At 41.7% G+C, this 22107-nt stretch overlaps 1 protein-coding gene across 1 annotated transcript in view; it reads left to right on the forward strand.

Annotated features, from left to right (window-relative positions):
- Positions 1 to 22107, forward strand: part of kif21b (kinesin family member 21B) — a 68300-nt gene that overhangs the window by 32799 nt on the left and 13394 nt on the right. The window contains exons 12-32 of the mRNA XM_070902963.1: positions 114 to 237; positions 329 to 467; positions 1173 to 1364; positions 1511 to 1710; positions 1818 to 1925; positions 2524 to 2840; positions 3583 to 3766; positions 4391 to 4594; positions 4693 to 4794; positions 5149 to 5314; positions 5918 to 5978; positions 6147 to 6195; positions 6948 to 7192; positions 8240 to 8308; positions 8441 to 8551; positions 11999 to 12037; positions 15158 to 15294; positions 15607 to 15787; positions 16044 to 16208; positions 16891 to 17008; positions 17122 to 17292. Of these exons, the coding sequence (XP_070759064.1) occupies positions 114 to 237; positions 329 to 467; positions 1173 to 1364; positions 1511 to 1710; positions 1818 to 1925; positions 2524 to 2840; positions 3583 to 3766; positions 4391 to 4594; positions 4693 to 4794; positions 5149 to 5314; positions 5918 to 5978; positions 6147 to 6195; positions 6948 to 7192; positions 8240 to 8308; positions 8441 to 8551; positions 11999 to 12037; positions 15158 to 15294; positions 15607 to 15787; positions 16044 to 16208; positions 16891 to 17008; positions 17122 to 17292 (3082 nt within the window). The remainder of the gene's footprint in view (positions 1 to 113; positions 238 to 328; positions 468 to 1172; positions 1365 to 1510; positions 1711 to 1817; positions 1926 to 2523; positions 2841 to 3582; positions 3767 to 4390; positions 4595 to 4692; positions 4795 to 5148; positions 5315 to 5917; positions 5979 to 6146; positions 6196 to 6947; positions 7193 to 8239; positions 8309 to 8440; positions 8552 to 11998; positions 12038 to 15157; positions 15295 to 15606; positions 15788 to 16043; positions 16209 to 16890; positions 17009 to 17121; positions 17293 to 22107) is intronic.

Here is a 22107-nt window from a genome sequence, read left to right on the forward strand (position 1 = left end):
ATTTTATGATGCTTTTTTGAAAAACACATTGACAAGTGACTTTATTTGTGTCTTTTTTTCTCAATGCCAACTGTGACCTGGCTCAACAATCATGTTTTTTTCCCCTCCTGTAGTCCAGAGTTGGAGAAAGGTCTGAAGAAAAGAGTGAAACTTCACACTCACGAGAATGGAGAGAACGGGCAGAGTGGTCAAAACGGACAGAATGGAGAGATCGATTCAGACGATAATTACATCGAGGTGAGGAACACGTGTGTCAGCATTCATGAGAGTTTAAAACAAAAACAAACAAGGAACAAAATCTGATGCGTCTCTGTGTTTTTGTGTGTAGGACATCATGTCTCCACTGCAGGAGGAGAGTGGTTGTGAGGAAGACGAGGGGGAGGATGAGGAGGAGGGCAGGGAGGAGGAGGACGAGTTTGACAGTGATGAGAGCCTGGTGGATTCAGACTCGGACACTGATGAGAAAGGTGCGTCTCTGAGAGCTGCTGCTACAAAAAGACTAGACCTCTTCCCCTTATGTGTCTAGTTTTTAGTCAACGTCAGTCGGTCCACCACTTCACACTGAAATATATCTGAAGCTATCTGACAAATTGGCGCAGCAATTTGTACATTCATGATTCTAAGATGATCTTCTTGATCTTGATGACTTTTGACATCGCCTGACTTTTCCTCTAGCGCCATCATCTGGTCTAAATTTCAATTTGTCTTTTGTGACCGAATACCTGCAAAGCTAAACACATTCCCATCAGGCTCAGCTGTACTGTGTTTAGTGCTAAGTAGCAAATGTCATTATGAGCATGTTAGCATTTAGCTCAAAGCACTGCCGTGCCTAAGTACAGTCTCACAGAGCAGCTAACATGGCTGCAGACTCTTAGTCCTGTTCTACTTTATCTACATCTCCCTTTTCTTTAAGGAGATTTGGCAGCTTGTCAGATGGTTGACAGTGAAGACAGAAGAAGACATTTTATAGTGTAGAGTTATACTTGAATCTGCAGACGCATGGGGAGTTTCTAAAAGAAGTACAAAGAAGCAATACATGAAATCAACCAATTCCTAAGGGATATGGGGCTGCTTTTGACATTTCCAGCTATTAATTTAATTATACAGAAAAATATAAATATATAATATAAATAATATAAAAATGTAGATTGTAATTTGAACTCTTCTTTAAGCAGCCAACTTCCAGGCGGACTTGGCTGATCTGACCTGCGAGATTGAGATCAAACAGAAGCTGATAGACGAGCTGGAGAACAGCCAACGGAGGCTGCTGATGCTGAAGCTGCAGTACGAGGAGAAGCTCATTCTACTGCAGAACAAGATCCGAGACACTCAGCTGGAGAGAGACCGCGTACTGCAGAACCTCAGTGAGTTCATGCATCATGGGGTTTGTAGTTAACACACATGGTTGGGTAGTTGAAAACCCAGTTAGTAAGTTGATCAGTAGAAAAATAAAAGTGTCATTAAAGGTAAAGCTTTCATGACACTTAACATTATTCACATGGCTACACAGTGACCATGGAGAACTACACGGAGGAGAAGGCCAGCCGGATCAAACAGGAGTATGAGAAACGTCTTAAGGAGATGAACCGAGATCTGCTGAAGCTACAAGCGGCACAGAAGGAGCACGCTCGTCTCCTCAAAAACCAGGGGAGGTACGAACGGGAGCTGAAGAAACTCCAGACAGAGGTCAACGACATGAAGAAAGCCAAGGTAAGGGAAGAGGAAGGAGCAGAGTCAGTGGGGAGGCGCGGCAGCTTGGATAAATGAGCAGGAATGCCGGTGCAGTTCAGGAAGCCTGACCTCTCTGCTAATTCCAGGTGACACTGATGAAGCAGATGAAGGAGGAGCAGCAGAGGAGGAGGATGGTGGAGGCAAAGAGGAACCGTGAGATCGCCCAGCTCAAGAAAGAGCAGCGGCGACAAGAGGTCAGACTGCGTGTGTTCGTGCGTGTTTAGGAGAGAGATACCTGGCTTTAAATGTGTGAACAGTTTTTACCAAGAGCAACGTTTACTTCACTCACTTCCACTGCAAACTACAGTCCCTGTTTAATCCATGTTACAGCTGTTGTCAACATGGTCCAAATTCTAATTTCATACTGTATTTAAAGAATGAGTCATGCTGGTGAGTTGACCAGGTCAGGTTCTACATCTGTTTGTCCGTCTGGCACATAAAAAAATCTGATTTATGTATTATGTATATATTGCACACAGATTTTGGTGTCACTTTTATGTTTTGAAGATTAGTACATATTCTACAAGTATTATTTGTTTTCCCTGGAGGAGAGGGCTCATTAATGAGCATGGAAACATTAGCACTGTCATACCGTGGGCCTCATTCATAATCCTTTTATTTAGGGTGTCATCTTAAGTCTTAAAATCCTTTCATGATCAACACTTTGTAAGCCTGTTGTGCAAAGAGCAGTCAGCTCAGGAATCTAATTAAGGTTTGATGAATAAGGATAGAGATAAAGATGAACACTGAATAACATACTAAAGAACTGTGTCTCTTCTTCCGGTCCATCAGTACCAGATCCGAGCGCTGGAGTCTCAGAAGCGGCAGCAGGAGCAGGTGCTGCGCAGGAAGACCCAGGAGGTGACTGCCCTGCGGCGCCTGGCCAAGCCCATGTCAGACAGAGTGGCCGGGCGTGTGGCCCGCTGGAACCAGACCCCCCCCGTTACGGACTCTGGAGCCGAGTTGTCAGCCAGCACGACAGCAAGCAGCTCCGAACCTGAGACTGGGAGGAGTGTGAGCGGGCTGGTGAGACAGTGGAACAACAAAAACAACGGGTTCGGATACCTGGGAGAGAGTGAAGGCAGCATGGATGGAACCAGGGTCATTGGGTAAGATGGGTTGATGTAAACTCTACTTTACACGTTTTAATACCGTTGTTCAAACGGCTGATATTGCAGATAATTATCACCCAAATCTTCAGCTCCCCTCTGCTTTATGGGGCCTTATAGTTTCAGCTCATCTGTCCGGCCCGCAACTTTACAGTTTTGATTCACTCTTTCTGCCCTGCTAGTGCTAAAAACCCACTCTACACTACCTGCTCAGCCACAAACGGAAGACAGACGCAGTTAGAGACTAGCTGGTGAACATGGTGGAGCATTAGGCAGCTGAACAGTCTAATATGTCCCTCAGGTCAACACGACTCCAAACTAAGGATAGTTTTGCTCCCTGCTGAATGTGTAGATAAGTTTGTCATATCAACTTAAAAGGATGTTATGTAAATGTTATGTTCACAGCGTGTTTCCACTAACTCCAAGTGGCCAAAGAAATCAGTTATTACAGGTTAAATTTAGTTTCTGAATATAGTTGAGTTGAATCCATCACTGTGTGTTTATACAGCACAAGTGGATTTCATTGGACAAGATTGTTGGTTTCTTCCTTGAGTGTTTATTTGATTGTTTTTGGTCAGGGATTTAGATTTGTGATCGTTACCTTTAAGGCCGGTGCCTGCTAGTTGATTACAGTCCATTTATCTCTTTATACTTTCTCCCTCTCTTAACTCTGACCTCTCCCCTTTTCCACTTCTCTTGCATTTGTCACATCTTTCATACTCCTCTCTTTGTCTCCTGCCAGCAGTAGGAAGAAGTTGCAGCGTAAGCCAGCAAGCCTGGGCAGCATCGGAGCAGCAGGCAGAGTCAGCAGTTTCTCCAAGTCTGCCCGTCAGAAGTGGCAAGCCCTCGAGCGTCGCATTTTGGACATTGTCATGCAGAGAATGACAATCTCTAACGTGGAAGCTGACATGGACCGCCTTATCAAGGTAGGAATGGCCTTCACATTCTTCCTCTAGATGAAGGTGGAAATTAGGGCTGTTTGAGGTGTCGTTACTGGGATTGCACTTGGTTTGGTGGCTATAGAGGGAAATAGCATTCTCAGGGTCGTACTGTTAAATTGGGACATGACTTTGACCTGTAGAGGATCACTACAATTAGCCAAAGCCAATATAATCTGTGAGATGAGCAGCAGTATTGATGGTGATTAAGAATAATTACACATGTACATAGTAGTGGCAGCAGCAGAACTAGTTTCTGAAGTTACATCTTCGTTACTCTTTTGGCTGACTTCATCTTAGTAGTTGACAACTGAAACCACAGTGAGTGATCTTCTTCCTTCCTCCTCTCTCTCTAGACATTTAGATTAGATGGGGGAACACTCTTTTTCTATGAAAAGGGTGAAACATACTTCTTATGAATACTATGCCTCAAAAATGCCATCAGTTTTTTGCTTCGTTGTCTGAAGAAAGAAAGAAAGAAAAAGTTTCCAAACGTGGAAATAACTCTTTCTATTTTGTGTCCTTATCCATGACATTTGCAGATGTTTTGTAAGTCTATTTCTGACTTATTTTGTTTTTGCTGTGTGTGCATTTGTGTTTTTGATGAGTCAGAAGCGAGAGGAGCTGACGGTCCAGCAGGAAGCGCTCTCACATAAGAGGGAGGTGCTGATGGCGGACGGGGAGGGACCAGAGGCAGAGGACCGGCTCCTCCAGGAAATTAACGAGGAGATTGAGGTGCTGAACGCCAATATAGACTACATCAATGACAGCCTGTCTGACTGCCAGGCCACCATTGTACAGATAGAAGAGACCAAGGTATGAACACACACACACACACACAGTAATGCTTGCTGTGCAATCGTCAGAAGTGACACGAGACCTCTAGTAATGCCTACGATTGTGTTTTCCTGCAGGATGAGCTGGACTCTGTGGACACCTCAGTGGTGATCAGCTCCTGCTCTCTGGCTGAAGCTCGCCACCTGCTGGACCACTTCCTGAAGGCTTCCATTGACAAAGTGAGTGATCATACAGGGCCAAGAAAATATTTTTCTTTAACAATAAATAAATTAAAAAGATAAAAGCATATTATGACCTTTTTTAAATTGTTTAAATATAGTAAACTAAAACAGTTTATCATGTTATGCTACTGGAAAAAATATAATCATGATATTTAAATTTGGTGATGAGTGAACAATGGTTTGTGGTGCCATCTAGTGGCGTCTTTGTACTGCAAGACGTCAGGGTTTTATTTCATCAATAAACATCCATCAGAAAATCTTCCTGTTGTGTGATTAAGACCTAGTCTAGAAGTTTAGTGTTATAATACTTTGTGTGTGTGTGTGTGTGTGTGTGTGTGTGTGTGCGTGCAGAGTTTACAGGTGGCTCAGAAGGAGGCTCAGATCAGACTGCTGGCGGGTCAGCTGAGACAGACAGATATGATTGGCTCGTCCCACAATCACATGATCCTCGATGCCCTGCGAGAAAAGGCCGAATACATCCCTGAACTCCAGGCTCTCATCCACAATGTGCAGCAGGGTGAGTGTTGGTTTTAGTGTGTGTTTAGGTCTGTGTGACAGTGTGTAAGACTTTATACAGTATGTTCCCTTGAAACTCTCCTCCCCTGTCTTTCCTCTTTCTTTATTTCTCTTTTTACATCTTTCTCTTTCAGTTTTGCATCAATGCATTTGCATTTAGCATAATGTTACATGCAAAACTTTTCTTTTAATATGTTAGCTTCATGTTGGGATGAAATATTATGTATAAAAGTATAAAAGGCTGTTATTATTGTGCTCATAGACTGTATATAAAGATGGACTGCTACTGCTTTCTAATGTACCATACAGTATGCCTCTAAACATAGTGCCAGATACGTTAAGTAAGCCTCTTTCAATCATCCACTTGCAGTCTCCTCTTTTCAGCAATGTGTTGGTGTGGGATCATAAAATGTATATGAAAAAACAGAAAGTGACGAGCCTTAATCAGCCTCAGAGAATACATTAAAACTGAAAATGCAGTGAAAGATATTGAATTGTAAAAATGTGGTATTGGAGTAGGTTGTGACACATACAGACATGCTGAGCAGCAGTGTATTTGCGGTATGCTGGAGGCTGACAAGTTGTATGTTTTGTGTGCTTCCAGAAAACGGTTACGCCAGCACAGACGAGGAGCCCTCTGAGTTCAGCCAAGCCTCTGACAGCAGGTGAGACTGCAGTCTGCTCGCCCACACAGCATCCTCGACACACATCATCACACAACATCTTCTCACCCTGACCCTCTTTTTTTTTAAAATCTGCTGTAAAACTGAAAAATGTGTACTCAATTTCTCATTTCCCTCATTGCCTAACTCTCATTTCCTCTCTCTTTGCAGTGTGTCTCAAATGAAAGAATCCAACAGCCAAGATGATTTCAAGATAAAGGTACAAGCTGATTTTTGTTGCTGAAGTGTGTAGCTGTTATTTAACTCTGTTGCAGCTGTAGAAAGACGCTAGCTTTGAATTCACATTCTTCCTGTTTCCACAACAAAGATTTTCTTTGCAGAATATCTATTTGTTTTGTCAGTGTCAGTGCTCAAAGCATCGGGTAGCGCTGTCTTGCCTGTCAGACCTTTATGAATCATGATAATGTCACATGTTGTCAGATGACGTTAATGTTTTGGCTGTAGTGATTGTGTTTAGACCCTTGCTCTAATTTTCACGGTCAACACACATGCCCCAGTTTGTCTTTCGGAGCAGCTGCCATTCTTGTTTGGGACCACTAGGTGGCAGTATAAGAAAAGACTTAAAAATTCCTTCACTTCGCAAAGCTTAGTTTGATATTCTGAGGAGGAAAACCTGACACCAACCCCTCTTATCCTTTTGTTAATGCTGAGTTCATTGTCCTAAATTATGTTTTTGTTGTTTTTTTCTATCCAGCCTTTTTTTGACTCCACAATTGCTGCTTTCTCATTTCTAGCGTATTTGTTTTACTGTTTTCATATTCTCTTTGCCCTTTCCCCTGCTGAATGATGTTTTCAGGCTGTATCTTAATTTCCTCTTGTGCCTTAATTAAATTCAATATTCATCTTTATTTTATGTCTCAGTTTTTCGTATCCCACTGTCCTCCGTCTTTCTCATTTAATTTTCCCCTCTATGGTCCTCTGTAACACAAATGGCGCACATTTTTCACCCAGATGGAGCCTCGTTTGTCAGCTCAGATGAAGGCGGTGTCGGCGGAGTATCTGGGTCCCATCCTGGACCCCTCATCGGGCAGCAAGCAGCAGCACATCACCAAGTCTCTGGCCTCGCTTACCGACATCCAGGAGGACGGCCTGAGTCTGGCGTCAGCGAGTCTGGGGTTCAGCCTGGCCCTACGAGACCCTTACCACAGGGACCGGGCGTCCCGCACCATCAGCCTGCCTGTCAGGGGACACACCTTGTAAGTGAATCATAATGATCACTGAGATGAAGCTAGGGCAAGGCATATCCTGAATGTGAAGTTTTTACCAGGAAGGGGGGTGATTGAGGCTTGGCTCTTGTATTTTACATATGTTGATTTATGACAACACCCCACAAGTAATTACTACAGTGTTTCTGATGGTGGAGCATTGTATTTGCACTCTGCTGCAGTGGTTCCCAACCTTTTTTGTCTGATGTACCCCACGTTCAAGTACCCCTTGATCGACACCGCAACCATTATCGCATTTCTTTTAGCTATATATGTCAACCATCTATCCATTACATGTAGCTTTTTCACCATTTATCCTATACTTTTAGCTATCAGCCATTTATCCAGTTTTTAAACTAACTATTTCAAGGGTTTATCCATTACTTTTAGTTAACTATTGGAACTGTGTAGTCATAACCTTTAGCTAACTGCTAACTATTTACGCACTTTAAATCGCAACATATAGTGTTCAAGTATTACAGCTGACTCAATATGTGTATATATTTTTTAATTAAACCTATTTTGTCTAATGCGCTACTTTCCAAATCTTTCCAAACACCGCCTGGCAGCTGCAGAAGTACCCTCTGGGGTACAAGTAAATCACTGCTCTGCTGTGTAGGACAGCAGGGTGACCTGTTGGTTTGAGTCTTCTTCATCAAGAAGAGAAAAGAACATGTAGCTGTCAAAGCAGTTTGTGTCTATTTTTTATTGCACACTTCCAAACTAACAACCTCTGGAAAATCTACGAGAGGCATGACATTTTTTAGGTTATAAAACTGCTTCAGGGAGAGAAAAGAAGAAATCAATGTAATTTGCATCAGTCCTTGGGGACGGGAAGCCTTGTTGTGTGCGATTTGATATTCAAAGAAATTAGCCTGCCAGTTGCTTTAGTCTGCTTTAATGTTGTTAAATTGCATAAAACCCTTGTTGCTTATAGATTCCCAACAGTTTACATAGACGTGTGTCATCCTCCTATGCAATCCCTTGAAGATGTGCTTAGTTTGCTTTTGTGTGTGTGTATGTGTGTGTGTGTGTCAGTCCCAGGCAGTCTCGGGGTTATGACACCTCCCCTATAACAAGGAGGAAATCTTACGACCGTTCGTACAGGTACATACACTGTAAAGCTCAAATTTAAGCCATTTTGTAGGCAGGTTGATCACATTTTTTGACTGTGTAATGTAATTTTCCTACTCCGTCCTTATTAACTAACTTCCTCACCCTCCTCCTGCCTCTTATCAGGCCCACTGATGGCTATACACCCCCCTCCTCCCCTCCTCTGAGGACCAGGAATGACCGCAACGTCTTCTCAAGGCTTACCAGCAACCAAACACAAGGTTCTGCTCTGGACAAGTGAGTACACTCTTGCACAGGTACATACACTCACACACAGCTATTGTCTTTTTGTCCTCACATTCTCATCTGATCAATTCAGTCTCACTTTGACTGAATGAACCATTCCTTTCTTTTCTTTTCTCTTCCATGGTTTAAGGTCTTCACTGGCCCTGTAGATAGGCTGAAGGTCAGGCCTTTTGAGGGCAAAGTGCTTTTATCCGCAGTGTAGATGAGCCTCTCACGAGTGTCCTCTTCCAACTGTTTATCTTCTGATGAATCCCACTCTTAGACAAAACTACTTTTCATCTGGCATTAATGTAGTTCCTGTGGGGACAGATGGTACAAACATTCACAGAATCCAGGTGTCAAGTAAATGCACTCTCCGAACCACAAACAAGGTTATGCAGAGCTGCAATTAGCAACACTAACACTAAGGTGCAATTGCAGTGTGTTTCCAAACCATATATAGGAGTTACCAGGAAACAAACGCAAATCGGGAGCGAGGCCGCTCAGATAGTTCTGTAGAAACAAAAGCAAGATGTGGTATGATGTGTCTGTTTTGAGATGACGTGATGTGCATGACAATGATCTGCATATGGGCTAGGGAAAGAAAAATCATTTTGTACAATCTAATCTAATCTAATCCAATAAAAAAACAGCCCTGCAATAAATCTTATCTCATAATATTCAGGTTTGTTGACACAGTGTCAGAGAGGATTGGATTCAAAGTTATGGTAATTTTTGAGGCTGTAGTTAGTTGTGGTATCGAATTGGCCTGTTTTTAATGCTGTTTTCATCCTATTTATTTACATAAATGTAAAAGAAACTCATAAACACCTCTCAGTGTGTAAGTGTGTAGTCCAGCTACATCAGATGGATACACAATGTGGATATGAGATGAGATGTTGGTGCCAAGTCTGGAATGAGCAACCGGCCCTTTTCCCTTTCTGCTCACAGTCAATCCCAGCTTTCCACTCTGACAAATGTCAGCAGTTAATTTCAGTCAGCGTTGGGCTCTGCTCTAAGGTTGTTGGTTTTGTAATCTTTATTAATCCGCAACATTTCTCATCTTTATTGACCCCTAATTGTTAATGAGGATGCTGTGTGAAATGAGTTAGGGTGCCGTGTTTGTGTGTGTGTGTGCGTTGTATGTGTGAATGTTTGCCTGTGTTGTGTGTGTAGGAGCCTGTGGGTCCTCATTATCTGGAGCAGGGGTAGGTAAATGAGTTGGCTCTTGTCATCTTTCCATGCAGCTGTTGTCATCGGTAGCCATTTTGAATTGACTCAGGGTGACAATGTGGGAGGATATTTATCTTTCGGGTTTAGGGAACCTATGTAGTTCCCACAGGAGAAGCCTTCCTATACCGCATGATGGAGGAGGATGAAATGGTGTGAGGTTTTTCCTGTCATCTACCGTTGCAATTTGCATTGTTGCAATTTGCATTGTTGCAATTTGATCACATCATTTTGTCATCTGCAGTCTTGTTTTAAGTGAGGAATGGGTGGCGTAAATGTTTTGTTGACAATTTTTTTACCTAAGATTCATCATTTAAACCATCATTTTCATTTTGTTTGGTTTCATTGTCCTAACACTACTGATACTGACCTAACTCTGACACTTAATTCATCATCACAAGCACAAATTCAGAGCTAAATGAAGCTAATTTATTAAAAAATAATTAGAAAGCCAGTGTGAACCATCTGTATGAATTCTGTGTAATTGGGTATCAAATGAGAAGCTGTCTGCTATGCCAGGAAATAAGATGTTGATGTTCTCAAGTACATCTTTGCAAGTTCACAAAACCAATTAAAAGTCAATAAGACGATTGTGACTTTAGGGATGCTTTCTGCTTCTGTTTTTTTGACCGATTCATATTTGAATAGATTTGATTTGGAAAACACATGAGAACGAGGATTTTAATTTTAAACAAAGTTTTGTTGTCGTCAGTCGAATAAAGAGGCTTTAAATCCCAGATCTATTTTTTAATCTTCACATTACATTTGCATCCTCCAAAACCAATGAATTTAAAAAGGATTTTGTCTTGAGAAAGAAAAGCAGATATTAATATGCTAATAGCCGCCGTGGCCGGCAGTAAATGCCAAGAAATGGAGGAAATTCTATCACCTTTTAACACTGTTGCTCCCCCCAGACATATCCAGAACCATTTTGTTTTATTATTTTATGAGTGTAAAGCACAGGCTCTTGTGGTGACAAACCTGAGGCTATAAAATATTTACAATATAATAACACTTTTATTGCACTGTTGCACACATACCAGCCTTTCCCTTTGAGCTATTGTGGAGGTACTGTTGGTGTGGTCTGGACTTTTCCCTTCGACAGCTTTGAGCGGGCTCGCCTGTGAGTTTGATTGACAACCTTATCCTCCATTCTGGATTTTCCAGTTAACCCTGTTTGTGGTCCCTTATGTTCTTTTCTGCACTAATTCCCTGAATATGGCTGGAAAGAGTAGATGTGGGAGCAGACACTGGCACCAGGGGAGTCATACATTGGGTGAAAGGGCTACAAAAGTGTGGAAATTGTGTGCAGTTCTTTTGACCTTTATGTATGACCTCTGTGTTTTTCTGCTTTGTTCAAATGAATCCGCTTACTCACCTTTTGGCAGAGAGTTAAATGAGAAGATTGATACCACTCTCACGTCTGTACGCTGAATATGAAGCTATGGCCAGCAGCCGGCTAACTTAGCATAGCATAGAGAGTGGAAACGGGGGAATCATCTAACCCGGCTTTGTCCGAAGGTAACAAAACCTGCCTGCCAGCACCTCTAAATATATAATATATAAATGACAAGTTGTGGTTTTAGCCCAGCATGTAACCCCATGAAACCACAAAATCCTTTTTTAAATATAAATGAGATATAACCTGTTCATTAGTGAGCTTTAGAGGTGCTGGTAGCTAGGCTAGCCTTTTCCCCGTTTCCAGTATTCATGCTAAGCTAAGCTAACCAGATGCTGGCTGTAGCCTTATATTGAATGGACAGACATAAGAGTGGTATCAATCATCTCATCTAACTCTTGGCAAGAAAAAATTAATAAATGAATTTCCCAAATTGTTGAACTATTCCTTGTAACCGTTAATGATATCTTTAACACGGCTAGGGAAACGTCTACCAAACCAGCCATTGCTTAGTGTGGGTGTACCTACAGTAAACATGCTTTACCAAGGAAAACATCTGCAGACAGCGGTCAAAGAATACAGCCTGTTCAGTGGTTATCTTTGGGAAGAAGCACTTTTCACGGCAAACTGCCTGATAATCACTGGACAAGCTTTGTTGTTTGACTGAGCTTTCCTGCCAGTTTGCTCACTGCTTTATATCTAAAACCCTTCCCCCAGTCACTCCTCCCTTTAACCCTTTGCCAGTAACCCTTCTGTCTTTCCTTAGTGTGGTTAACCCTTTCCTCTTCCCCGCCCCACCCTCCCCTCTCCTGCTCCTCTTCTGCCTCCAGGTCGGATGACAGCGACTCCTCGCTCTCCGAGGTGCTCAGGTAGAGGAACTGTGTTTGTCACTCTCTGTTTTCCCATTTGCCTGTTAACTCACCTGGTGTCATCTTGTCTCCACCAGTAGTCTGTGCCTCGCCTGGCCTCTCCTCCACCTCCCTATCCCCCTCTGTGTGGGTGAGGTCATTGTGGTGCATGTTTTAACCACATGCGGCTTTCTTGACCCGTCGGCCTTTCCCACCTGTCTAATGTTATGTTTCTTCATGGTGTTGCTTGCAAGACCTGAATGAACCTTACCAATTTTCTACAGGCTGCAGGAAAAAAAGCAAATATGAAAATGCACAAATATTATTTAAACAAGCTTTGTGTCGAGGGTTAGATGAGAAGATTGGTGTCACTCCCGTATCTATCTGTTTAATATGTAGCTGGAGCCAGCAGCCGGTTAGCTTAGCTTAGCACAAAGGCAGTTAGCATGGCTCTTTCCAAAGATAACAAAATCTGCGTACCAGCACCTCTAAAGTTATGTGCCGGTCTATTTGTTGACCATGTTGTAGTGGCTTGCTGTCATCACTGTGAGTTTTCCAGACAACCAGTAGAGGTGCTAGATTTTATACTTAAGTTTCTGTATGGATTAAACGCAACACAACGTGTTAATGAGTTAGATAGTAATTAAGCTTTAGAGGTGCTCGTTTGCGGATTTCGTTACCTTTGGACTGAGCCAGGCTAGCTGTTTCACCCTGCTTCCAGTCTTTATGCTAAGCTAAGCTAATTGGCTACTGGCTGTAGCTTCAATTTTACACAGTCTGTGTACACAGACAAAAAAGAGTCTTCTCCACAAAAGCAAACAAACAAAATGTCAAACTATTCCTTTAAGACAAACAATAAAATTATATAATAATGATAAAAACAGAACTTTCTCCTCTTCTTTATGATCAATGCTTTCTATTTCTGTGTCTTTACCATACACATAAAAACACACACACACACACACACACACACACACACACACACACACACACACACAAATTGACGCACCTCTCACCAAGGCTCTTCTGTCTGTTTTTATGTGCGCTGCAGAGAGCACACACTGATCTCCCTCCATGTTCTCATTAGTCTGCTGGTCTCATGGTGCTTGGCCCTGCAACATCCATTAGCACCTTACATAGTGCATAACACAGTACACTGATATCTTCCACAGATGCTGATAGAATGGGAGCACGTTCTGCCATTTGGACCAGCGCAGGGCTGTAAGAAACAAAGTGCTGCATTAAGCAATATTATAGTATGTGCAGTATCGTGTCCTTATAGAGAAAAACAAGAGAAACTATAAAGAAAGTATTTGAAATAATGCAACATAATGGTTTCCCGGCAGGTAAGAAGTAGTTTGGTTAAGTGGCTTTAAGTATAGAGCTTCTGGTAATATATTATGGTAAAATAAATGTGTCATCGCTTTAACACCAAGACAACAATGTGATTAACTGACTTCCCATTTTAACCAATGAGGATGGAGCGCAGGCCTTCCTCAGACAACGTGATAGAGTTAACAGCCTTCAGAGTGATAAGGTTCATTCAAATGAAACTGCACCTCAAATTCTTCTCCTATTTTTTATTTTATCTTCCTTCCTCCATTTATTAAAACTTCATATTAATAGATCTGTCACACGTGTGGTTTTCTCCTCTTTTTGTTATCAAAGAAATATCCTGCCTTCTATCATCCGTCTTTCCAAAATGGAATTGGACCAGAGAGAGGGTGGGACAGATTGTACTGTATGTGATGCTGTGTTCACATCCATACACCTGCCATCACAGTCAGAGTCCTGCAGCTCTGCGGAGGAGCAGAAGCTGATAATCTGACTATGTTATCGGCTTGTTACATCTCTCCACATACCCACATGTACCACGTACCCTTTTCCCTGAGCCCCCAAAAAGGCGATTGGCTGTGGAGGTGCTGAACTGAGAGTCAGCCCCCACCTGACTGGTGGAGAATGGATGCTGCATGTTGTGGTGATGATGACGTCTCAGGACGCTGTGCTGTGGTTTATTTTTGAGTTGCAGGCTGCTGTGTAGTTGTTGTTCCAGGCTGTTGATAACAACTGTTTTGAGCTTATTCTGTGCAAGTCGGTTCTCTTTTGTGTTTCATGAGACTTGGCAGACATGCATGCAATCTGTTTTCACTGGCTGATGATTGACAGTTTTTGATTTTGGTTGGCATTTTTATCCACTGTTAAAAAAAAGAACCATACACCATATACAAGTATGGTTTAGTGTTTCATTTTTTGATTTGATGTGTGTATTTGTGTGTGTGTGTGTGTTTTCACGCTGGGACATCAGCGTACGTGCGGGCACAGAAGAGGAGCATGTTGCCAGCTTTGACAAGTTTCAAGCACACCCTTCTGTATTTTGTTCAATCACAGATTCTCTTTTCCCTCCTCACATCCTCTGGTGGTTCTCCCTCACTGTTTTGCTCTCTACTTCACTCTCTGTCTCTCTCACACACACACGCACACGCACACGCACACACACACACGCACACGCACACGCACACACACACACACACACACACACACACACACACTCTCTAACCACCACTGGTGTTATTAGGAAGCCCACCAGGGACCAATTTTCCCACAATTCCTCCCTCTTCTTCTCACCCCCTGCCTTCTCTGTCTCACTCTGCTGACTGTTCTGCGGACACTCTGGGACTCTGGCCTGTCAGTGGGATATAGGTGGGGGATGGGGTGCATATAATATAAGAGGCTGTGTGTGTATGTGTGTGTGTGTGTGTGAGAAATAGAGGGAGAGAGGGGAGACAGAAAGACAAGTTGAATAGGAAAACTGTTACTGTTGTTGTGCTTTAATTTGGCTGTTCCACAACAAAAAAAAAAAGGTGGGGGGTGGGTGAGTTCAGAAAACCGGAAAACAGGAAGTTGTGTGTGTGTGTGTGATTGCATATGTGCATAGATTTTTAGGGGAGTACGTCATCTGTATGTATCCAGTGAGGTTTGTATGGGTTTGTATTGTCTCTGTATAAAGGAAAGAGTATTTGTGTTTTTGTGTGCATGTTTGTGATCTGTGTGTTCTACATCTATAGATATGTGGCAAGAAATCAGCCTCACAGATTTATATTGAAGAGATTGTGACACTGTATGTGTGTGTGTGATCTTTAGGGGTGTGATCAATCCCATCGGGGGTGTGAAGGGGGGTCGTACGGCACCCTTGCAGTGTGTTTCTGTTGCCGAGGGCCATTCTAAGCCGGTCCTGTGTGTGGATGCTACAGATGAGCTGCTGTTCACTGGATCCAAAGGTACACATACTGCTTACTATACTGTTGGCTCTTTCTTTAAGGGGTATTTCACATAAACCTTAAATGGCCTTAATGGCTGCTCTTTAATAAAGAGTTTATATCTTCAGCATAAATACTTAATGCTAACCCAGTTTTAAACTATTCCATTAATACGTGCTAACTAATTATTTCAGTAAATTTATCAGAAAAGTCAGATGACTGACGACGAGGCATGTTTTTTTTTTTTTTTTTCGCAATATATAATCTGCATGCAAGTGTCAACCCAAACTCTGTTGTGCAGAGTATTTGAATTGCCCTTCTTTCCTCCTCCAGATCGTACCTGCAAGATGTGGAACCTGGTGACAGGTCAGGAGATCGTCACCCTCAAAGGCCACCCAAACAACGTGGTGTCAGTCAAATACTGTCCTTCCTCCTGTCTGGTCTTCTCCGTCTCCACCTCCTACATCAAGGTGTGGGACATCCGCGACTCTGCCAAATGTATCCGCACGCTTACGTAAGTTTCCTCCCTGCAACCAGCCAGATGAAGTGGTTTGAAGCAGTCAAACTGAAAAATTGCAATAGCTGAGGGGATATTTGCTAGACGTTTTTGAGGGATATGCTTTTTCTGTTCAGTGATGTGTTTCAAGTTGCAGAAAAGTGACAAATCAAGAGGAAATGACAACTGTAAAATTCTGCTCATTACTCTGTCTCTCTATTTCTCCTGTTTGTTCCTCTCTCTTACACTGTTTGGCGTCTCTTTACCTCCGCAGGTCATCGGGTCAGGTGGTTTCAGGCGATGTGTGTGCGGGCACTACCACCCGCACAATAACCTTCGCACAGGGCGAGTGTCAGATCAACCAGATAGCCCTCAACCCGTCAGGATCTGTGCTCTACGCTGCTGCTGGAAACACTGTCCGCATGTGGGACCTCAACAGGTACATTTGTAAATGAATTCATTTTATTCATTGAACTATTCACGCAATGGTTGGTTAAAGTATTAAGTCATTCATGTATCTATGTATTCATTCATTCCTTCACTGATTTATAGGCTTAGTCATCTCCACATCCATTGGGTCATTCATGCAGATAGTTTCTGTGCAGCCAGCTCTAAATTCTTGTAGACATGAATGTGGATGTATATATTCAGATGTTAATCCACCAGAGAGCTGATTAACATTTGACTGAAGAGATTTAAAAAGGCTGTCAAAAGAAAGCGCAGGAACTCTGATATAAAGTATGTACATGAGCATGTTTTCTACAAGGCATGCATATCTGAATTCCTGTGGTAACGCCGTCTTCTCCTCAGTTTTTATGCTTCTGCAGGGAAATGATTAACAGATTGAACCAGACAGTTTACGCTGAGGTGCTCAGACCCATTTAATGATGCATAAGAACCCCCCAGAAATGAAAAATGAATGTATTAAACTTTTCTTCGGTATCATCTCCGCCTTTGGCATCGCTGTGTCTCAGCAGTTTTGCTTCACCCTTGAGACAGAAAGTGATTTCATCCAGTGAAATTGGCACCTTGAAAATCAAATTCTTGTAAGTAATGAATTTCACAGACCTTTGCTTCACCTCCTTTGCTGCGTGCCTGTCTGTGTGTCCGTGTGTGTGTAGAATGCAAGGCATGGGGAAGCTGACAGGCCACATCGGCTCCGTCATGTGTCTGACAGTGGGACAGTCACTGCTGGGAAAAGACCAAGTAATCACTGGCTCCAAAGACCATTATGTCAAGGTACCACCCACACACACACACACACACACACACACACACACACACACTCACTTACACCCGAGTGTCACAGATGCAGATGCATCTTTCACATTCTCCTGCTCTTCTCTCCTCAGGTGTTTGACGTGGCAGAGGGAACTATGGGTAATGTAGGTCCAGCTCATAACTTTGAGCCGCCCCATTACGACGGCATCGAGTGTTTGGCTGTACAGGGAGATGTGCTGTTCAGCGGGTCGAGAGACAACGGCATCAAAAAATGGGATCTGGAGCAGCAGGAGCTCACTCAGGTGTGTGTGCCTGCATGTATAGTGTGTGTGTATTTGTTAAGATTTGTGTTATGAATGCAGGAGGGGCTCTTTTTTTAAAGCCTAAAACATGTCTCTTTTACCATGCTGAAGACATACCAGCACTCGCTAAGGCTTATTTCAAATGAATGCTGCATATGTTGTGTGTTCCTACACAGTATGTGAGGTCAGCAGGGTTGACTTAAGCAGGAAGAATGATTTTATATCCATGTGAATATAGAGATCATACATCAAAGTTTAAAAGCCTAACTGTGCTTCAGTGCTGCTCATGACATTATGTACGGTGAGCTGTCGCTCCCTGAGGCTATTAATTCATGATCTCTTGACCCTTATTATCTTGTGAGCAAAGCCATTCTTTCCACATGGTGTATGCAGTGCAGATAGAGTGCCAACACAGTTACAGCTTCTAGTGTGAAGTGGTGATTTTGATTATTTATTGGTTGTTTAAGTAATTTATCAAGCAACAAGACTAAGAGTCCACAGCCATTCTAGCAGCTCTGTGAGGCTGTACTTAGGCACTAAATGCTAATGCTAACATGCTCACAATGACAATGTTAACATGCTGATGTTTAGCAGGTATAATGTTTATCATGTTCACCATCTTAATTTTGAGTGTTAGCATGCTAACATTTGCTTATGATTCCCAAAAATAACACAAGTACAGTTGAGGCTGATGTCAAACATGTGCTGGTTCAAGCTTCTCAAATGTGAGGATTTGCTGCTTTTCACTGTTTTATTTCATCATGAAATGACTGGTGGATGGTTGGGAAAAAAACGAGCAATTTGAAGATGTCTTCTTGGGTTGTCAGAACTTGTGATTGGCAAACTAAATCATTGAGAATAAAGAATAACCATTAGTTTCAGTTATATTGTAGACCTCTGATAGAACAAAAAAATATTCAAATGGAAACAGTGTTTGAACTGGAGCACTGAACTAAGGTGTTCCTTCCTGACTGCCTAATTTAGTCCACCAGGACCAGAAGTCTTAAACTACTACACTACTGTTAGAGACTGTATCCAACACTCGGCCATAGTGAAAAGGTGTGTTGGCAGTTGAACGTTGAGTTGGTGGACAGCTCCCTACATGTTGTCCTTTACCCAGAGAGCTCGCTCCGTGCAGAGAGTCAACAGAGTGTTGTCATGTGTAATGCGGCAGGAAAGCACTGTGTCAACATCAGGGCGTTAGAGCCCACACGCCTCACAGCCACAGGAGGAAAGTCATTGTGTGTCTGTGTGTGTGTGCGTTCCTCGTTGTATGCTTGTGCTGATTTCTGTGGTGTCTCTTATGTATCCTCTGTTGCCTGCATGTTAATAATGCATAATAATGCACCTCGTGGGTGGATGTGGCCTACTCGTTTGCACGCTCAGTAATATGCATATTGAGCAGCACTTTCTCAAGTTGTTTGCATAAGTTCTGTTTAGCCTTTGTTTAAACGAACAGAGAAAACAAGAACATCAGGCATTATTATTTTCATTCAAAGGCTGAATTCAATCAACTCAATCAGTGTTGTGGTCTGCGGTGTATGACCTTAACCTAATTTGTGGAGCAGCCAACACAATCCATTTTACAGCCTCTCTAACTCAGTAGTCTCTGTCTAATTATGTAATAGGATCAAATTGTGGCTTGGGGTATAATAGAAGATATTACTGTAGACTCTGAAACTGCCTCCTCCTTTAGGATTGCTGCTGCGAGCGGTTCTGCTCTGACCCCTCTGTGAGAATGCATACGCTATAGTGCGTTTCCGGGGGGGAATGTGTGAAGCAATTTGTTTATAATTACTCAGCACTGTAGTTTAGCGATTCCCAGTTGCTTGATGAATAACTTAGTATACCTTCCAAAAACAATTTCAACTGTGTGTGTTTTACTGGTTTAGCGACACGCTTATGCAACTGTTGCTGTAGTGTGTTGTTGCTCTCTGTGAGGTGTCGGAAAGCATTAACACATTTTTACCCACTGGTGTAAAGTTGTCACAGATACTGAGGTGGATGTAATGTATTCGAGAACTTTATCTTTGTTTTTTTATTAGCTGGTCCCCATCTACACCTCTTATTGCACTCCCAACTATCCGTGGATGAGGGAGGGGGTGTCTCCATTTTCCTTTTGTGTTAAGGAAGGATTTCTGACTTCTCAAACCTTTGTGGCCTATAGATACCAACTATGAATGACAAAACTAGAATTAGGGAGTTGTCAAGTTGTCGGCATGGAGGGAGCTCCAAATAGATTACTGAAATATATTTTAAAATATATTTTAAAACCATTTAATATATTAGTTTAAACTACATATATATATATATATATATATATATATATATATATATATATATATATATATATATATTCATTTATAGCCATCTCAGAAATCTTCTGTAAACTTGTTTGTAAAGCCCTTTGAGCTATTGTGATATCAGGTATATATACCAATAATATTATACATAGATTGGTATATAGTATACACGTCACAAAGCGAAGTTCGGCCATATTGTCAGAACTGCCGCCTTATTAATCCCACTGGGGTTTGCAGGCCTGGACTCTCCTGTGCTACACTGTAAAAGCTTTTTTGGATGGGCATTTTCAAATTGGAAGACAATCACGAGTATTTGTTTTCTATATAGACTGAGAGCATAATGCTGTGTAGTGACTGACAATTGCTGATCCGCTCATCTTGAAAGAAAAGCTGATTTGTCTCAAGTCTTCGACAAGAAGGAAATGCAGAACGTGTTTAATTTATAGGAGCTAAGAAAAAGTCTACTGCATCTAGTTCTACACATAAATGAATAACATGTAACATGGCATACTGTACTGAGCACTGACAACAGATGCCAGATCCAATATCTATGAAACAGCCAACCTGCTGAGATCTTCACACTAAACAGCATTTAGAGATGATAAGAAAAAAAATCTTTATATCAGCCCAATTTATCAGTGTAGCTCTAATAGAGAACAGACAAAATGGATAAAATAATAAATAAATTCTTTAGGCAAACATGAAGGCCACATAAACACACGTAACAGCTAAAAGCATCAGTTTTCTGCCAAAGGACATACAGTATCTGTAAACACGAACTTTCAAACCTTGAAGATGCCGCAGCAGCAGGAACCTCTGCCGGGTGTCACTGCTGCCAGCTAACAGGAAGACACTCAGACTGCAGTGGCACATGATTACCAAATGGTCAATTAAATGATGGAAAAGGAGGGAAAAGTCCTCCTGGTCCATTAAATCCTACTTATGCTGATGCAGGAGATCTGACATTTGTGTAAGCACTGTGAATCCAGGTGTTCATATATCTGCTGTCTACACCGTTGTCTGCGCATTGTAACCAAACATTGTTTCTGTCCATCTGTGTCCATATGTGGCAACAGTTAACTGTTTCTAAATGAACCAGCAGGAGAATCTCTAAAAGTACTTTTTATGTTCTATTGTGAAACATAAATTCTTGAGAGCCACTGAGTGATGCTGTTAAATATACACCTGTTTGTACAAAGCAATCTGCACTACATGTGGCACATAGAAAATTATAGCCATTTGGATAATGCCACACAATATTTAAATCACTCTCGGCTCGGACTATTGTTCAGTATGAATTGCTGAACAGAAAACAACTTGGAGCTCTGCTTCAAGGTGAAATCACCTTCAGTAAAATAATGCTGATTTCTTTTTTTCTTTTGCTAAAGAGTGAAACGACATACCTTTATTAAACGTGTGGCTCCTCTGTTTAGATCATAAGGAATAGGATTAAAATGGACTTGCATGCAAATGAGGGATGAATATAGATTTTTTCTTTTTTTAAAAAGAGCAATAATGGAAAGCAGTTATTTGCAGTGTCTCAAAAGGCGACATGAAAATAACAATGACAGAAATGAAGCACAACAGGAAAACATAATAAACATAATAAAACTTATCTTCCTGTGCATGTGTTCATGAATTAATCTGCCGCCCAGTTGGTTGAGATAAACAGAGTAAAAAAAACAACAGGAAACCCCAAAGTGTAGGAGTGATAAAAGTTTGGTAAAGCCTCATGTAAAATCCAAATTGCTTCTTTTATGCTTGTACTGTATTTTAAGGCACTGATAGTATTTGGACTGATAATGTTTAACAACTCACCTCTGCAGTGCTGCGTTATCATAGACGTGGTTCACTCTCTGTTCATCATTTTCTCTTGAATCTGTACAAACGTGTGGTAAAAAGCGTGATGTCAGTTTAGAAGCTATTTGTCAGATAGTTTTCTGTCTATGTGTTACAGTTTGTTCCTCACAGCAGAAGTGTGGAGCAGCTGTTACAGATGAACTGCAGTTTAATTAATCCAATACAATAATAGCAGAAAATAGAACAGTTTGAATCTCTGAAGATTTTTATTATAGTCAAATAAAATAAGCTGTTTCTTAACTTTATTTGTAAGCGAACTCTTAAAGGTAATTCAGAGATTAGATCTGCTGAACGTACTCATACTTTGCCAAATACTTGCTCTGTAAATTGAAATGAAGACAATTGAAGACACTTCCTACAAACGTTTATGATTCCCCACAAGGACACATGTTTTTAGCCTTTGTTTCTCCTTAGTAAACATAATGAATCCATTCTCATTTCATGAATCATGTTTGAAGCTATTGTAAAATACGGGCACAGACACATGAGCTAAGAATATCTACAGCATTGAGTCTAAACACAGTATTAGTGAGCCTCAAGCCACACTTGTACTTGTATGTTGCTTAGCAACGATGTGCATTTTCCATTCAACAAATATACTGCTTTACCGAGGATGATTTATATCCATTAAAAAGGAACATTTATGTTTCTC

This window comes from Enoplosus armatus, chromosome 3 (genome assembly GCF_043641665.1).
Source record: "Enoplosus armatus isolate fEnoArm2 chromosome 3, fEnoArm2.hap1, whole genome shotgun sequence".
Classification (NCBI taxonomy): domain Eukaryota; kingdom Metazoa; phylum Chordata; class Actinopteri; order Centrarchiformes; family Enoplosidae; genus Enoplosus; species Enoplosus armatus.